The 19605-nt window shown below is 32.7% G+C and overlaps 1 protein-coding gene and 1 long non-coding RNA gene across 3 annotated transcripts in view; both read right to left on the bottom strand.

Annotated features, from left to right (window-relative positions):
* tbx15 (T-box transcription factor 15) overlaps positions 1-16340 on the bottom strand; it is a 33116-nt gene extending 16776 nt beyond the window's left edge. Inside the window, exons 1-4 of one of the 2 annotated variants that reach the window (NM_001328433.1) lie at positions 15826-16340; positions 11872-12079; positions 7908-8009; positions 4014-4185 (exon numbers count right to left, since the gene is read on the bottom strand). In NM_001328433.1, coding sequence (NP_001315362.1) covers positions 4014-4185; positions 7908-8009; positions 11872-12079; positions 15826-16027 — 684 coding nt within the window. In that variant the 5' untranslated portion in view covers positions 16028-16340. Of the gene's footprint in view, positions 1-4013; positions 4186-7907; positions 8010-11871; positions 12080-14949; positions 15192-15825 lie in introns of those variants that run through there. The other variant, XM_021478599.3, reaches the window with a different exon arrangement.
* Positions 1-19605, bottom strand: part of LOC141376109 (uncharacterized) — a 607180-nt gene that overhangs the window by 519637 nt on the left and 67938 nt on the right. The gene's annotated exons all lie outside the window — the stretch shown is intronic.

Here is a 19605-nt window from a genome sequence, read left to right on the forward strand (position 1 = left end):
AATAGAATAGAATAGAATAGAATAGAATAGAATAGAATAGAATAGAATAGAATAGGATTGAATTGAATTGAATTGAATAATTTATTTTAATATGGCACCTTTAAAACTTAATTCTCAAAGCGCATTACACGAAAAAGATACAGATATAAAACAGTTTAGAATAACAGTAAAATTAAATCATTCAAGATAAAACTTTCAAAACTGATAAAACATTCAAATATCCATAAACATAAAACAAACCAAGAATGCACACCTCATGAATAGGCGAGTGTATAGCAGTGAGTTTTCAAGGATGATTTAAAAAATTTAAAAGATTTAGCATGTCTAATATCATAGGGAGAGAGTTCAAGAGCCCCGGAGCCAGGGATGCAAAAGCCCAAATAGAATAAGACAGAATAGAATAGAATAGAATAGAATAGAATAGAATAGAATAGAATAGAATAGAATAGAATAGAATAGAATAGAATAGAATAGAATAGAATAGAATAGAATAGAATTGAAATGAAATAAATTAAATTATAATAAAATAGAATTTAATTGAAATAAAATACAATAAATATAATAGAGTTGAATCAAATTGAATAAAAATAAAATAAAATAAAATAAAATAAAATAAAAACAAATAAAATAAAATTCTAAAAAGTATATGCAAGTAAACAAGCAAATAAACGAATAAAAAGTTTTTTTTTTCTCCAAATAATTGACAATGCTGTAAAATTTAATAAAGTAACTTTAAATTTTTTTTTAGCAGCTCAAAAACTGGCATGAATATTGATTGATATAAATAACTCATTATTATTATTACCTAATAATGTGCTACTAGTATTTTACCAGTGTTAAATTTATTATATACACATTTTATTTTTACACAGGAAAGAGTTTTTAAAAATGTCTTTAAAGTTTAGTTTGTAAAGTGTAGTTATATTTTCCACAACAAAGGCCGTCAGAGAATTAAGAAAATACTAGTGAATCACAAGCTGTTATTTAACAGATATTTTAACAATGTCTCAACATAATCACTCTAAAACAATCGCCCATTTACGCGTTTGTCCATGCACCTTAAACAGAGAGAGACTCATATCTGCCAACTTAATAAGTTAAAGAAATGTATTAATATATATCGACCGGACAACAAAAGCTCCTCAAAATCACTAATACTGTTAAAACCGGTTACTCTGGGCCCTAAAACATAAAGAGTGTCCATTCAATCCTAGAACATAACATGAGGTCTATAAGCCTTTAAAACCATACTGAGTAAATTAAGCCCATTCTTCTTGTGGCTCCCATTATTCTGGATAGAGCTGGACGTATCACCCCATTCCTCAAGTCACTGTCACGGTCAGGATACATAACCAAGACAAGCTAACAAAGCGTGCTGCGGATGAGAGTGTCATCAGACGGTCTGATAATAAAATCATCCTTCAGCACAACGCCAAACACCAGAGCGACTGGGCACAAGACACACTTCAACCGAAACACACAAATGAAAAATGGAAAAGAAATATATTTTGGTGGTGGGGGGTGAATACATTTCCACACAATAACATGTGCTTACATTCCAGTTGTATTCAGCTGTTGTTGAGCACAGACACCACATGGGGAATATCACAGTCGAGTACATTAAAATCATTCTTTGTCCAGTTTTGCCAGTTCTTCAGAGAATACAGTGAATAATGGTTTTCTTGCTTAAGAGGATATACAGATGTCTTCAGGGGAGACGAGGTTTGCTATCCATCAACTAGCGTGCATTACGAAAACATTGACAGTGGATAGTCAGGTGGATGCAATGTCTCTTTGCTCAAATACAAATAATTAATGTGCAGGTTTTCCATGTTTTGTGGTGGCTTTCATTTTAGAAAGCAGAAAGAGTCAGAAAGAGTTTAGAAATGCTGTATTTATTTTAGTCAAATGTTGTGAAATATTATTATGATTTAAAGACACATATTTTTATTTGAACTAATGCTAATTTTATATTCAAACTGAATTTACTATTATGATAATAATGTTGGTTTTCCAACATCATTACTGTCATCTTCAGTGCACATAATCAGATCACAGATGCAATCAGATGCTTTTTATTGTTAATTACTGTTCATGATCACATATTATGACTTATAACCAGGGCCAGACAGAATCTGCTGACTTTTTTTTTAGATTTTTATGTGCAGAATTTTGTAAGGAAAAAAAAAATCAATGTATTTCTGTTGGATGATTTGGAGAGTATCTTAATTAAAATCTGAACAATTAATTTAAATGCCTGAAAGATTTTGGTTGTGAAATGTCCTTTATTGATGTTTACATTTGTTTTTGTTTGTTTTTTTTTTTGTTTTTTTTATTTTACCTTTTACTTTACCTGAAATTATATGACATGAATGATTTATATGAATGAATGTTTATAGCTCTCTAGTGGTCATGCAAAATTCAGATAAACAATTACAACAAAAATATTTGAAACAATTAGTGCTGAGCATATAATAATCATGATAACTGTGATACTAATAACTGAAATAACCAAGAATAACGTGACTAATCCCATGCAAAATAGTATGTTAAATAAGTTAAAGTTAAATAATAATACATTTTTTTACATTATATATTTTTTTTAAATATATATATATATATATATATATATATATATATATATATATATATATATATATATATATATATATATATATATATATATATATATATATTCATTTATTTTATTTTCGGCTTAGTCCCTTTATGAACTGCCAACTTATCCAGCACGTTTTACACAGCGGATACCCTTACAGCTGCAACCTATCTCTGGGAAAAATCCATACACACTCATACACGACGGACAATTTATCCTACCCAATTCACCTATAACACATGTCTTTGAACTGTGGGGGAAACCGGAGTACCCGGAGGAAACCCACGTGAACGCAGGGAGAACATCCAAACTCCACACAGAAACGCCAACTGACCCAGCCGAGGGTCAAACCAGCGACCTTCTTGCTGTCAGCACTACCTACTGCGTCACCCAAATATATATATATATATATATATATATATATATATATATATATATATATATATATATATATATATATATATATATGTGTGTGTGTGTGTGTGTGTGTGTGTGTGTATGTATGTATGTATGTATGTATGTATGTATGTATGTATGTATGTATGTATGTATGTATGTATATGAATTATATATATTCATTATGTATCTGTGATACACACACATGCATAAAACTAAATTATACTAAACAATTGTGTTTAATATAAATTAACATTAATATATAATTTGTATCATATAAATATATATTTTAAATCTAAATATAAATCAGTATTTTCTCAAATATATGCATGCATGCATGTGTCTGTTTATATATACACAATAAATATGCACAGTGCACACAGTTTTATTATGTCAAACAAACTTTTATTTTGGATGTGATTAATTGCGATAATTTTTGCCCAGCACTAGAAACAATCAATTATTTTTAAATGTAATACTTTATCTTTTCATCATCTCACAAACTATTAACTATTAAGCTGGCACAAAATAATCAAATTTATTAGATAAGTTAGGTCAAAAGTTATCAATAAGACATCAATTCATGATATTGTTAAATACATCGAATTTTGAATTGAGGGAATGTTATTAATTATTGATTTTTAGCGCTTTTCCCGTTAAGAGACTTTAATTACTTAAGCTGATGTAATAAGAGATGTGTGTTTGTTTTGAGGTGTTTTAGCCTGCTAAAGAGGACAGAAAAGTCCATACAGAGCAATATCTAAAACACTATGTTTTGAGGATTTTCTGTTATTGAAAATTACTGTTACTGTCATTATTATTATTATTATTATTATCCATAGCAGCAGAAATAGTATTAATAAGTATTATACTTACTATGACATTTGATCAATTTTATGTGTCATTCATAAATAAATAATATACATTTTAAAAATTCTGACTGACCTCAGTCTTTTAATAACATTTCTATGACATTAATGGCAATTAAATGTAAACTCACATGGCCTTGATCATCCAGCTCATTGTTGGTAAGTTTGAGTTTATCAAAGCTGACCACTTGTCTCATCCAGGTGTCTCCTGAAGCCAGTGAATCTGGGTGAATGTAAACTCTGGGCGGCACTGGCGAATCCGCATTTCCCGCCACCATCCACTTCGAGCTGTGATACACATACCTGCAAAAACAATAAGCACATAAACTCAATGATATTCTCTGTTCCAGCAGGCCACGACTCACTGTGTAATGCCAAAAAATAACTCATGCATTCTCAAATCTCAAACAAACAAATTCAATACAAGCAAAATATCCTTTTGAATCCATCAGAATATACTTAAAAGTATGTATACATGAACAGAGTAGATGAAAAGCATTAGAAAGACTGTCTTTGGGCACTTCTGTTGTATTGTTTGCAGGGCATTTCCTCAGCTGACAGCTTGAGGCACAGCTGGATGCCTTTAGTTCTGGCCATGCGCACAGTTGAAAGCGCTTAACTGCAACGCCTCTGCCAAAGTCATCACCCGACTCTCAAACATGGACAAAACTCTCATTTGGCCCCTTTTTGTTTTTGCTTGGCAGCATTAAACATCCTCTGTGTCTATCTTATTCTCTCCCAGATCACCCGGCCACTGCCAGACATGAACACACGTGCGTGCCACGCATATTTATAGACATTAATCTGCTGGATCTTAAGTTATATATCTTCTTTAAAACATGTGCGCTTTAACACAAACACTCGCGCTCTGTCTGTCCCTCGCACACATACGCATACAGTACCACGCGTTTTTGCAATTTCCTGTTTGGAGTCCTGTTTAGGGTTATGCTCCATGTAGCAGAGAAAGTGTTAAAGAAAAGGGAAACCCAAGACCAAAAAGGACTGGAAATTTGATTAGGCCTCTTTCATCTTTCATAAATCTGCCATCTGGCTCTAGCACAATCAATAAAGATCCAACTTCATGTGACACCTTTTTGGACAGATGACGGAGCGACTGCCCATTAGAGTCCAGCGATATTTAACACATGCAGAACATTGTACACATGCAGATGTATTTACATAGATTTAGATGGCCGGTAAGAGTACAAGTGGCAATGATGAAAAATGAAAAAATGAGTAAAACAAATCAGTGAAATACTATATCTGTGAAATACTGATTATGGATTCTGAAAATCTGAATAATTCATTTAAAACCAGCAAGACTTTGATTGTAAAATGTTGTTTTAATTTTTTTTTATTAATGTTTAAGTTTGTAAATATAGACATTTTTGTTTGGCTGAATCTCTTTGAGCTACTTTTACTTTACCTTTGAAATTCTATGTTAATATTTTAATAATTTAATAAAGCATTTAATTAATGAGTAATTGACTAATGGTCGTAGGACATTAAGGTAATCGATAACAACATTCAATCTTTAATGGTCAAGTATTTTTAAAAAAATGGTTTTACATTTTACAATGTTAAAATTTAATAAATTATTTATTATCAACTCTTAAACAACTTTTTAGATTATTATGGCACAAAATAATCACATCTTTGTGATAAGTCAGGTCAAAAGTAATCGAAAAGACATGAGTTTTTGATAATGATCAATGTGCTTGATTTTGATTAGTATGAATTTATATTAATTTATATAGTGCTGTTATTATAAACAGTTGCTTTTAAAAGTGATTACTTGGCTTCGACTTGTCTTAAAATTATTACGTAATTTAACTACGCACAGTAAAAAAAAAACGAAGGGTTCCACATAATTCATTAATGTTGTCCCAACACAAATGGGTTAAGTTAACTTAAATTTAAGCTGATTGAACATAAAACAATTAAGTTATTTAACAAGTATTTTATTTTAAGAGAAAAAAATGTTTTGTGCTGAGCAAAAATTAATCATTATCAATCACATCCAAAATAAAAGTTTGACATAATATATCCCTGTGAATTATATATATTTATTATGTATATGTTATACACACACATATACATAGAAATAAAACTACATAAAGCAATTTTGTTAAAAAGAAATTTACACTAACATATAATTTATATCATATAAATAAATATTTTATATCCAAATAGATATATTTTTTCTCAAATATATCCATGCATGTATTTATATATACATAATAAATATGTACAGTACAAAACAGGACAACAGGACAAAAAAGTCCATACAGAGCAATATCTATCCAACACAATGTTTTGAGGATTTTTTTTTTTTTTTTGATTAAGCTGTGACAAGTTGTCCCAAAAAAACTAAAGAATTGTCATATTTCAGCTCATTTAAAATGAGCAGTTTTGCAGCATTTTTTTAATGTGTTCAAGATTATGAAAATTAGCTTAACAATTATAAGTTAGAAATAATTGTTTAATCAATTTACTCAGCTTTTCTTTCAGTAAAGTAATAACTAATCACTTTTTACAGCATAGTGTAGTGTAGATATGCTTGTGCTCTCTTATACAAGGCAGCAAATAGACCAAGTCATATATTGAGTTTCTTATACTGACAGAGTAAGTGATACCCTGAAGTGTGGACTAGAGCATGTGCTCTGCACCATGTGCGTTTATTGTGTGTATTAGAGTGCATATATAAAATAAGAGAGAGGACTGGCATGCCTGAAGTAGACAGCTGGACAAAGAAAAAAAAAGTGAGGCAAACAGGCCAACATCTAAATGGAGAAACAAAAACGGCAGCCAGCGCATGCAGGATATTTGTGAATAAATTAGCTGGCGAGGGTCTGCAACAGATCCAAAATCTGGGCCGCTCTGCACTTTCCTATTTCTTCTCTCAAATATAAGCCATACCGAATGCCCACATTAAAGAGTAGAGTAATTCAAGTAACACGTAAAGAAAGATTTAACAAGTCTAGTACAAACTCTGTGTCGCTTGAAAAGGGCAGCGGGCCTAAGTAAAGTGAGTAAATTCCAATAAAGGCTGCGTTTCCAGACCCGAGCCCTCGAGACACATGAGGCATTCCAGTGACAGCTCTTTGCTCCGTTTGCAAAGCCTTGTGGTAAATTCCCCAGCCAGGAAGAAAATCCTATTTAATTTTACAAGATCTTCTGGCTTCTAAAATCCTCCATGATATTTGGGGGTTCTAAATGGCTCTCTTCAAGGCCAGTGCTCAATCCGTTGTGGTTTCGTTTTCAGTAAATGCATACATTAATCTAAGAGTAATTGACCTTGAAGATTATTGTGCTGTCACAAACACTGATTCATTAACATAATAACACCCACAATGTTGTGCATTGTTTTTTTGTTTCGTTTCAAGCATTTATTGTCTTTAAAGCATTGAGATCTATGCATTAATTCCAGCAGACTTAAAACAACTTTAAAAACAGATCTGATGCACTCGTGTATGACTATGAACATAATATCCTTATTCATGGCCTCTTATTCCCTAAAACAGAGTTCAGATTTCAGCCGTTTCCACTTCTACTCTCATACATCAGCATGTGGAACTAAAGCATAAACACAGCTCAAATACTTTCACAGGATACAAACAAAAATCAGATGCGTTTGCCGATTTAGTGATTGCAGGAAGAAGCAAGGAGAGCTAATCTAGCAGATCATTATGTCCTTTTACTATTAAATAAAACGAACATAATCTGACATGCATGACTTGCAATGAAATGGACAAGTGCACTGCAGCAGGCTGGACATGCAGGCTTTAGTTGCATTTAAGTAACCCTTGTCTCTACGCGTGTGTGATGGAAGGTTGTCATGGTGAGAGCGAAATCATAGGGTTACATTACACCAACTTCAGTGCTGATACGGCAACTCTGTCAGGGTTACAGTCACCGTTGCTTACTCGTGTAAATCTCCCAGCTCATTTCAAGAGGGATCACTTTTCCAGAGTGTATACAAATGCCCAGTCAAATTGCTTCACACTCATTTAAGTAGTGTTTACCTGTATCTCTTGTTGTCCACTGGTACAATGTCCATGGCAATGTAATACTGCTGATGTGGATCCAATCCCACTATTTTTACCCTCATAGCAGGGAACATTCTCCTAAAACAGAGTAAAATGTAAATTAATCAAACACTGTCAACAACAAAATTAATTCTTAAAAATAAAGGCTCTTTTTAAATCAATATTTTGCTGTAAGTATACGTTTGGCATTGGTGGTTCCCTAAAAGACCTTTATTATCCAAATAAACTTACATTCTAAGAGGTCCTTTACAGTGAAAAATATATATTCTTTGTATTATTATCAGTGTTGCGGAAAGTTACTTTTGAAAGTAATGCATTACAATGTTGAGTTACTCCCCAAAAAGGTAACTAGCTGCGTTAGTTTCTTTTTTATGGTAAGAAATGTGGTGTTACTTTTGGGTTACTTTTGTGTTACTTTTAATTATCTATCTGTGGCTGGATCTCTTTTAGAACTTGTTTTTTTTTTTCTCTTTTTTTAAAAATGTGGAACTCTGCAATTAACAACGTACAGCATAACCTTCATTTATCTTTAGAAAACACATAAAAAAACATGGTCTCTCTTTCTTACATTCATTGATAATTTATAATTCTCAGAGCAGGAGGATATTTAATCCCATACAATCTCAAAACATCCCCCTGCACACCCGTTTTAATTATTATTTTTTATCATCCCTTTTTCCTCTTCCTGTAACCTTTTAATGCCTTTCACAATGGGCTTGCTTGTAATAAAGGTATACAGAACCTTCCTTCTATTACACACTGAATGGTCTGCTTATATGTATTGTATATATTTTTGCATTTTCTTTTTTATAACTTATTATTATACTTATTTGTTTGTCATTACTGTATGTAATAAGTTGTGTATGCACCCTATACGTACACTTGCTGTCAATTTGTATGACGCTCGAGGACTTTAATGTTTGCAAACTGTCAGCTAGGTGTCACTTCTGTTACAGCCCGAAAAGAGAAATTATTTCCTTATTGTGGTTGTTGACTGTTTGTTTTGTGCAAATTTATTTTTAAAAATCCCTATAAATAAAGTATTTAAACACACACACACACACACACACACACACACACACACACACACAAGACTCAAAAAAAATATATATTTTAGGATAATGTTATCTGAAAACTTCATGACCACAGAGCTATACATGCCGTATACAGATTATTGAAAGTTTAAAGTCTTGAATAAAATCACTGTCCATTGAGACAATGAACACATGAACGAAATGAACACATTCTCTCATTGACTGCTTGTTTCATTGTGACTGTTTTAATTTTAATTCAGCTATTTATTTTTAAAAGCAAATTAATTTAACTAAAAAGTAACACATTACATTTTCAGAAAAGTAACTCAAATATTCTTACTTAATTTTTTAAATTAATGCGTTACTTGTTACTTAGAAAAGTAATATTATTATGTAACTCATGTTACTTTTACACTGATTATTAATATGTTCTTCACACTTGGAAACCAATTTAAGAGCTGTTGACTGAACTACTCATTAAGGAATAATTATTTTGTTCTTATAAGGAAGCACTGGGAAAACTAATTTGAAACCTTATTTTATAAAAGTGAAAGGACTGCAACATTTTATAAGATGATTTTCTAGAATATATGGTAGAGAGAAATTAGACTGAAAATGTGAAATGTAAACATGACATCCAATTAATAAAATTAAATAAGGAAAGTATGTGCCACATGTTTGGAGTGATACATGTTAAATATATATATACAACTGCCAGACACCACCAAAACCATATAGGAGCAATAAAACCATTATTTTAATCATTCTTGGTGACCATTTGCTAATAATAACAGAGTTTATTTTGTTAAATTAAAAGAAGTGGACAACAGACTAATCAAAGAATTCACAAAAGTCTATAAAAAGTTCAAATAAACTAAACTGAACAAAGAGTTAGATGTTTAAAGAGCTAGCCACGTCCAAAAAGACATTTTTGGCTAATTCCTCATTTTACACTTCAAAAGCTACTTCTTTGTTTTTTCATTTAGGCGTCATAAATCTCTTTGTTCATAATGAGAAAAAGTGTCTGGTTGCTCAGCCGCACCCCCTACACCTCGAAATTTATAGGGTTATTATTAGAAGGGGAATAAATACACGCCGCTATTCATGAATCTTGCATTAAAAAAGCAATTATTTTAGGCTCAAATTCTGACTGAATATGTAAGCCAGCAGTCTATTTAACACGTAATATATTTTGGACACAAGTTAAATTGTTTAATAAAGGGTTCTGGCACAAACAAAATTGTTTACTGTTCCAATGAAAAATTGCTACAGGCGTGATTTATTACACAAGTGCGAAGAATCAGAAGAAAGAGTATTTTGATGATGAAAACATCATGTGGTGTAGGCCTAAGAAATGTATTTATAATTGAGAAAGGTCTGAGAAAAAAAGTCTTCCAAATTATTAGTTTTAGAATTTACATTACTTCTTTTAATTCATTTTGTGTTTGTCTTATTAACTATTCGTTAGCTGTCGTTTCCAAACACATTTTAAAAGAAAGCTTTAGGCTACTCTGCGTGATTTGGAGACAGACAAACTATTTTACTCAGTTATGTAAAAACTATTTTTTTCTGTATTTTTTAACAGCGGTTAAGTTAATTTAAACCACCATAACATAGACTTCTATTAATAATCACTACTTTACAATCATCCAGTACAATCAGGAAGTGTTCTTAAGCACAGGTTTACCCTGTGTTTTAAAACAAGGAATTACACCTATAAACGGAGACATGTTTTCATGTTGATTTGATCGTAAAGTGTAAAAATGACACGGAAATACCTGGCAATCCCGTCGAGAAAATAAGGGGCGAAAGGTCTTACTGTGACCCGCTCAGGTTAAGTTATATGCTCGGTTTGGGCTGTAATTGACGCCCAAAAGAGAAAGAAAACGAAAAACATATTTCAAATACATTAATTAGAAACAGTTGTTGTTGTTCTGTTTCGCTCACCGTTATAGGTTGAATAGTGAAATAGCCCTATACCGTAGCTCGCCATATTGGTTGTGGTTTGTGATTAGGTACTTCTGCCCATATGTAACACATTAGCGCCCCCAAAACACTGTTTTCATGTTTTTAGTCCCCGTGCGCAGCCACCTCCTCTTGCCAAACAATACCTTGAGATGTTTTTGCGCGTGCGTGTGCTCCGCAAGCTGTCAGTATGTGTTGGTCTATTACAAATGCTCACAATACTTTATTTTCTATGTGTTTTAAATAAATACCCTGAATAAAATGAACTGAATTTAAATGTATGCTTTGCTATTGTTTTTTGTTTTGTTAATACTAGTTTGTTATTGGTTTGTTATATAGGCTAAAACTTTCACCTCACTCTCAGCAGAAACTAAATATATATACGCTTTACATCATGTTAAAATAAGGGAAAATACATTTGTTCAGTTTTGTTTTAATTAGCACATTTATTACACATGGGAGTACATAATTATAATCAATAGTTAAAATAAAAAAATATTCAATTTAAACAAAAACAAATGAATAAGTAGTTAGGGTAATAATTGTGTTATTATTATTATTGTTGTTATAATTATAATAATAATTAGCTTACTTTTACTTACTTTTACCCTCTTCAGGGGTTTTTCTTTCACTTAATAAAAAACTAGCCTATGCAAAGTATATGCTAACAATATGCAATATTTTCTGACTTTGCATTAAAAACTTTTTATTTAGAAAGTGGTTTACTGTTGAGATAGTTAATCTAAAGCCGGTCTAGTTCAGTTTATACAGTGTTTGAATGTAATAGTTTTTAAAACGTTGGAGTAGAGATTACATCAAACTATTAAAAAAATAAACAAATAAATTCTAAATTTAACCCAAACATATTTTTATGTTGCCAATTGGCCGAATGTTACAATCATACTCATTTAATTTCTTTATAATTATGTTTTCAGTTTTACCTTCCAGCTTTTGTAATGATCATTTCTGTGCCAATGTCGTGGAAGCGTTTCCACAGGTCAGCGCACTGCAGCTCCACCTGGATCTCCTCCATAGAGGCTGATGGTGAGGGGTCGCAGGCGGCGGAAGTCAGGTCCGCCGGGGAGCCGAACGAGCAGGACGTCCGCTCCGCCAGACCCTCGCCGTCAGAGCCCGGGCTGGCCTCTGAATCTACAAAGAACAAATAAAATCATTATAAACGCCAGCAGCAGGACGAGGGCCTCTGGAGGCCCGTTGACAATACTGAACGGTAGAACCAGATCACCTGCAGCCGTAAAAGAAAAACGACTTGGATTCGCTCATGATGGACTGTTGAATAAAAAACAGCACCAATTGAGTGGGTATATTTCATATTGTTTCCAGAAAATAACCTTTACTCCTTGTTTAATTATTTTGGTAAGTGCGCGGGGTTAAACAGCACATTAATGGCATTGATCAACGTAAGTCACAACACGAATGTCTTGCAATTGATTGAAGTAATTAAGTGCCTATATTTTTAAGGAAATTGCATTTTTAGTGTGTGTTTTTAAAGATTTTTAGTATCCTGATTGGAAGGAAACTACCTTGAACGTTAAGATAAAAATAAAATAATTATAATAACAAAAGCTAATTACAAATCATAAACTTGATGAACAGGGATTAAAGCAAATGAAATAGCAGAGAAATTTAAGCCTTGGCACTGTTAGTAACCTATAGGCAAAATAGGCCTATGTTAAAAACAAAACACAATATATCAATATATATTTTTAAAATATTCAGGTGACTTCAACCTCAGGCTATTCAAATAAGATGGATTGTTGGCAGTACATGTCATGCAAATTAGACTGTGTAACCATAAGCTTCAAAAAGACTGGCTGCAGCAGCCTGGGCCAAACCACCAGCACCCCTGTGCACAGCACCCTCTGAAGCCGTGCACGGGCAAAAGCTTTCGGAGCCCCAGAGCCCGAGTCTGACTTTTCATCAACCTCGTGAGAGATTCAATCAGCGTAATTATAGTAATGAACCCTGTCGCTTCTTTCATGCAATCTCTCAGGCATGTCCTCAACTTTATCCAAAGCCATCAATGTGCTGTCGTTTCTGAGATGCTGTCAGTGAGCCATTCCACAAGACTAATAGCTCTGCCAGAATTGCTTACAACATAACACGACAAACTGTTGCCTACCAGCGTCAACTGAACACTACAAACAATATCCTCAAAATAAGACAAGATGTATCATTATCATGGCATAACCTACCTTGGAAACGATATCTCTAAACCCGTAAACTTTAATGTAACTTTAAGGTAACCGATTTGACGCAATGAAGCAAAAAAAAAAAAAAAAAAACAGAATTGATAGGCGATCGCAGAACTACTAACACTTTAACATTTTTTTCTGTTGCTTATACATATTGCAAAAAAGAATTTTCACGTCAATATTTTGCCTTCCTGCACAGTGTTTGACTTTTGTTTGAATGACCTAATTTTTTGGGGGGTATAGAGGCGAACTAAGCATGAAATTGCAGGGTAACCCAATCCAGCAGGCCCAGAACCACCTGTTTCCGCTGGACTTCACTCAGTCTCATGTAAGAGGGAGGTAATAAAAATAAAGATTAAGACTCCTTTTAAATGTACACATCTGTCGTCTTTCATTTTGATTTTGTCGCTCTGGGAATTATGCAAGAGAAAGGGCAAAACACTACCAGTTGAATGACATCGAAGAAAAATAATATGGAAAGACAAAAAAAATAGTGTAAAATGAAATAAGAGGCATAACCTTATTAATAAAAATACTAACTTAACACAACGCAAACCGAAGTGGAAAAGTAGGTAAATTATTCAAGAATTTTTTAACATTAATATTTGAGGAGGAAAAATAATGCATCCGTTTTCAGTGGTCCAGTTGTAACATTTTTGTGAATTGGCACGCACAAAATTCTGTTCATTTTAAAATAGACAATTAAAAACAATTAGTGTAATTAGTAAACAGTTGGTAGTATATAAATATTCCATTATTAACTTGGTTTATTATATTCTATGAAAAGCACAATGCGCAAGATGATAAAGGATAACCATAGGCTACATTAAACTGATGTGAAAATATGTAATGGTTATCTTAAATTACGGATATCAAAGTCAAAACTGATAATGATTCAATTTTAAAAGGAGCAACAATTTAAATCCAACATTTTTGAACCGTCCAAGACGAAGAAAACGATGCCCCATAGTTATTTGGGGTCGAAAATAGTTTAATTCACAAGTTACTTCTATTTTAAAACAAAGATGTATTTTAAAATATTAAAGTCTGTTGGTGATTCAATAAGTATATTTCTTGATGCATTTTTAAAAAGTAAAAATTTGTTTTACTCTGTAATTATTCAAGATAGGATCTTTCTTAGTAATTACTGTTATTAAAAGAAGTAGAAACTAATTCGTGTTTACTGAAATGACTGATAAAAAGAATCATTAAGTCACCCCCCGCATGTTGAAGCCTTGAACAGATGACAAAGTCATCTGTACACTATAGCCTATGCATGCGTGTGGGACAAGACAATAGAGCGATCGAGTGATTGAAATAATTTTACACAAAAAAAAAGAACAACTGTTCATCTTTTTTATCTTTATCTTTCCCTATTATCTTATAATCCCGTATTGTGTCACGGCTAAACCAATTTTTCAATCAGTCGAGCAACAACTCTATTCCATTTTTGATGTAGGCTATATTGAGCAGTTAAATTAATGACTTTAAATAGGTTTAAATTGGCATAGTAAATAGTAGCGATATTTGAATCAAAACTGATTTAGCTTGTAGGTGTCGTCGGGTCAAACTGTTAAATTACCTTGGACATTTATAAGCAAACACAATTAATATTCTTTCTTAGTGGTAAATAACACTGGTTTAGTATGAAAACAATTTTGACACAAGCAGGCCTATTTGACCTGTTGGCCCAGACGGCGTAATCTCGTGGAAATCCAGTTTTTATATGCGTAGTATGTCTCAAACGCCTCTTGACAGTTGTTTAAAAATAAAAATATTATTAACAATTGCATTTAGTGTACTCACCTGTCGCGCTTTGCGTCGTCCTCTGATAATGCTGTTCTTTTGTTACAGTATTGGCCAACTATAACCATCTATCTGTGCTCAGTATTATTTTTAAAAATGAGGTGAAGTCACATTTAAAATCGCCCTCAATAGTGGACTATATCATAATATGTACAGAATGATCAGTCAGCAGCCTGTTATGCTGAACTTAATGGTCTGCCTAATGGCAATGCTTCTGAAGCGAAACTAATGAAGTGATGACTAACGTTGCAACAGTTGAACTACAGCGATGAAACCAAGAAACACACATACGCGCGCGCACACACAGTTATGTGCGTAAGCGCCTGCTCGCGTATATTTACAAGTGCACTTATCTGTTAAGATCAGGATGAATGCAAAAACTGATTTCTACAGGGAACAGTTTCTAACTGTACTTTCCTGTTTCCAATTAATCTCTATATGGTCTGCTGTTTACCTGATGAAACATATATAGAATTGTTAGGCCATGGGTGCATTATACTCGGTATTTAGCCAAACGCACCAAATATTAAATTTTCTTGCATGTGCATGGCCTGAATTAAAGCACAACATTCTTTCTAAAAGTAAACAAACAAACATACATATAAACAAAATCTGCAAATGTCCTAGGCTATTCTACAGGTTGCTCAGTTATGAAATAAAGGAAGACGTGTTAGCTATTCTGAGGAATTAAATGTCTGTTTTATTAAGTATTTTTCTGTAAACTTTCTATGAATTTGTAAGTTGCGAAATTCAATGTTTGGGCCAACTATAGGCCTGCGACAATGAAATAACATATTTTGTGCAGGGTAAACGTTTAAATGCGGTCTAAAAGTTTGAGTGTCAACAATTCAGCTTGCCATGACATAACGCACTAACCAGGGTCGATATCCAGACAATTAGCGGGATCCTCTCCGTCTCCCAATTGTCCGTTGCTCGCGAGGCTCTCCATAGACAGCTCCAGCTCCTTTTCTTCCCAGCCACGAAGCTTCCGCTTCTTGTTTGTCCCGATCAGGGCTTCAACCGAGAAGGCGTGCGCTCGTGAACTCAGCGCAGCAGCGGACCGTCTCCTGTCACTCATCTCTCCCACTGCAAATCCAACGAAGGGCGAATAGAAACTCCGTCCGGGCGGCAGCGCAAGAATGCCGCACGCGCAAAATGTTTATAACGGGTGGATTTAGGTCTCCGGTGACGACGGTAATCCAAGCCCAAGTCTAATGTATGCCTTGTAAAGGCTTAAAAATAAAAGAACCCATTCTCAACGTACGGACTACGGCTCAAAACCTTGTCCGAGAAGACAGTTTGCTAATATAGCTCAATGTTTTTCGTCTCCTTCCAACTTCTCTACGTCTCTTTTTCTGTCGTTGAGTCCTCTCTGATTGATATTCACTTCTGGAAAACTTTTTTTCGAAGCGTTAAGGGCAACCCTTTTGCTGTTTGTCAAACCCAGCGCGACCAATGGGAGGCGCGGGAAGAGAAAGAGCCAAAATATGATGTCCAATGGAAGAGGAGGAAAATAAGCATGGTGGAGGAACTCTGAGCTGGAATTTGGAGATGGCCATCTTACTGGGAATTAACCTCATTCGATTTAACAAGCAGATAAAGGGCTACCTTTCCTTAAAACGTGTGTTTTTGTTAAATTCTTCAATGAATGAAAATAATAGCCTAATCCTTTTTAAAATCGAAATCCGTGACAAATTAATTTAACAATATGTATTTCTACAGTTTCTGTTATAGCACAGGGTCATCGTAAAATTTGTTTGACCTTTAAACATGTCTATTTGTTTATGATTAAGAAATACGCATGCAAATTCTGTTTCTTTCCCTAATGTCTAAACTTATAGCCTACATTTTCTCCATGGCTGATATTAATATAGTTCCTTTACTGCTTAAAATCAATAGGCCTATACAATTTGATAAACAGCACAAATTGTACATTTAATTATTTAAAACTTATTAATACATAATTTCTCTCCACAATCAACCATCACCACCCCACCAGTTTCCTAGTTAAACACTAATTACAATTCTAGGTAATATAGATTTTTTGGGGAAAAAATTAGCTATGCTGATTTAATTTACATAAGTAAAATTACTGTTACGGATGTAATTAAGGTTCATATAAAAGTGTCAAGGCCAGTTAACACGAGTCTTGCTGGCTTCCGAAATCGAGGTTGCTATATGAATTGAAAACATAAATGAAATATTCGGTTTATCTTTGCAGTGCAAAAGCGAGGGGATTATGACACGTTAGCTAGAGTTATACGGTTAAACCAGTGGTGTTTCGTCTTATCGGTGTTTCCAAATTAATTACAATGTTATTTTGTAATTAAGAATACTTTCATCAGTGTTCAGCTTATAATCTCTAATGTAGCAAAATAACGATTATGTTATTGTATTGCCGAAAGGACAACATAAAATAAAAAGACAATTTAATGAGCCAATGGGTTGAAATAACAAAAAATATATATAAAAAAGGTAATAGCCCACAATCTAAATCACAAAATTACATTAGAAAACACTAGAAACGAGTATTATGATTAATCATTTAACAACATTTTAAATTAATACATGAAAAACAGAAGAAAATGATTAAGGAAATAAAGCAAACATTTTACACACTCAATAATGTGCACTATTTAAACCCAAATTGGGTAAAATATAGACTAACTTCTATATGTGGGGTAACAAAGTGATTAAAAGTTCATAGTAACTTCCCTTTATTATTGTATATTATTATTTTTTAGGCTAATTACAAAGACAAATTTTCTTTTACGTGTATCAGCCTTACTGGCACATCTACATTTATTTTCGAATTTACCAAGCAGGCATGAATATAACTAGCTAATTTGTTTGATTTACTCGACTAATTTAATTTAGTTTAACCCAAGTTTGACTGCCATTTTATTTTCGAATAGATTTTTTTTTACCTGTTTGCATTTCATCAGTAACGACTTTTTTATAATTATAATTTTTATAATTAAATATATATATATTATTTATTTAAAATGCACATTATACACGATATATTTAAAATGCATAAAATACAATATTTTTGTGCGCTTTTTACCACAAATCAAAGAAGTTCTTAATTATTTTAATGAATGTTTAATTGTTGTTTTAATTACTGTTTTAATTATATTTAACTAAAATTGTGGGTTTGTGCTAATAGTTATATACGCGTAGTCCTGATCTGAATGTCACGGCAAAATAAAATATAGACATTATTATTAGGATAAAAGAATATAATCAGCATCGAATTTAAAAAGTCAAAATAATAATAATAATAATAATAATAATAATAATAATATATATATATATATATATATATATATATATATATATATATATATATATATATATATATATATATATATATATATATATATATATATATATATATAAAGAAAAAAAAACTGGTCCAATGTAGCCTAAAATATCTCTTTGGATCGTACTCGGCTTTATTGTCGATTGATTAAAAAAAATCAAAAATTGGGGTTTTTGTTATAAAGAAAATGTCAGGCGTGACAACAAATTTAAATTGTTATTTAATGCAATATATCCATGGGATTTATTGCCAAAATGAAAGAACAAGGGTGACACTTGCCCTCCAAAAAACTCTCTCGTCATTGACATCACATGAGCAATTACTCGACTAACTCAACACACACTCGTTTTATCAGAGCACTGCATTCGATTAGCACAAGAATTATTATATAACACATACGTCGCAATTCAAGTATGTTTGCACTTTGAGTATTATTTCAATTGTGCCGCGCGTATGGACTATACCAGCTTTACAACACTGGCACAAATCTCTTCAGCTAAAAATAGCGCATTTGAACAGGGCAAAAATGAATGACACTTCAAAGCAAAGAGTAACTTGAATATGCTGTCAAATAATAAGCGACTGTTCCTCGCAATTCAGTCATTCTACATTATGAAGAACGAGAAAATGAGCACAAAACAAACTATTCATTTAGTTTGAATGATTATTAAATGCCCTGAACGAATCAACTCCCCACCTAAATTCTCCAGTAAATTGACCTCAGAACACGGCTTGGAGAATAATGCATGCTTGTGCAGTACATGACGCTGGAAAATTGTTCAATTGAAATTTAAAAGAATCAGAGGAAATGCGTGTAGAGTTAAATGTTTTCTATTTTTGTGATTTACGATGGGTTCTTTCAGGATTATTTCTTCGCAGTCAGTATAAGAAAATGTTTTTTTTTTTACTAAAATGAAGTAGCCTATATGAAAGACCTGGGATTTGAAATACTGCCCAATTTAATGTGTATATATAGCACAACAAATCCATTCCTGGGTTATGAATGTGAACGTCTTGTCTGCAATCTTTTTTGTCTGGTTGTATTAATTCTTTCAAATATATATTAAAATAGATATTAAGTCCTTATTTCCTACTTTAAGAGATTTTTATTTGGCTACTCGCTTTTTATTGCATTTAAATATAGACACATCACATTGAATGACAAATTTAATTTTTAATAAATTAATTAGGCCTATTTGTAAAAAGTTTCGGGCATAATTGGATATAAAATCTGCAACAGTAGGTTAATCTTACCCAATTGAGGGCCCGTCCGCTTCACTCTAAGGACAATAAGTAAACGATAAAGATGCAGTTCGAAAAAACGGTTGTAC

This window comes from Danio rerio, chromosome 9 (assembly GCF_049306965.1).
Source record: "Danio rerio strain Tuebingen ecotype United States chromosome 9, GRCz12tu, whole genome shotgun sequence".
Taxonomy (NCBI): domain Eukaryota; kingdom Metazoa; phylum Chordata; class Actinopteri; order Cypriniformes; family Danionidae; genus Danio; species Danio rerio.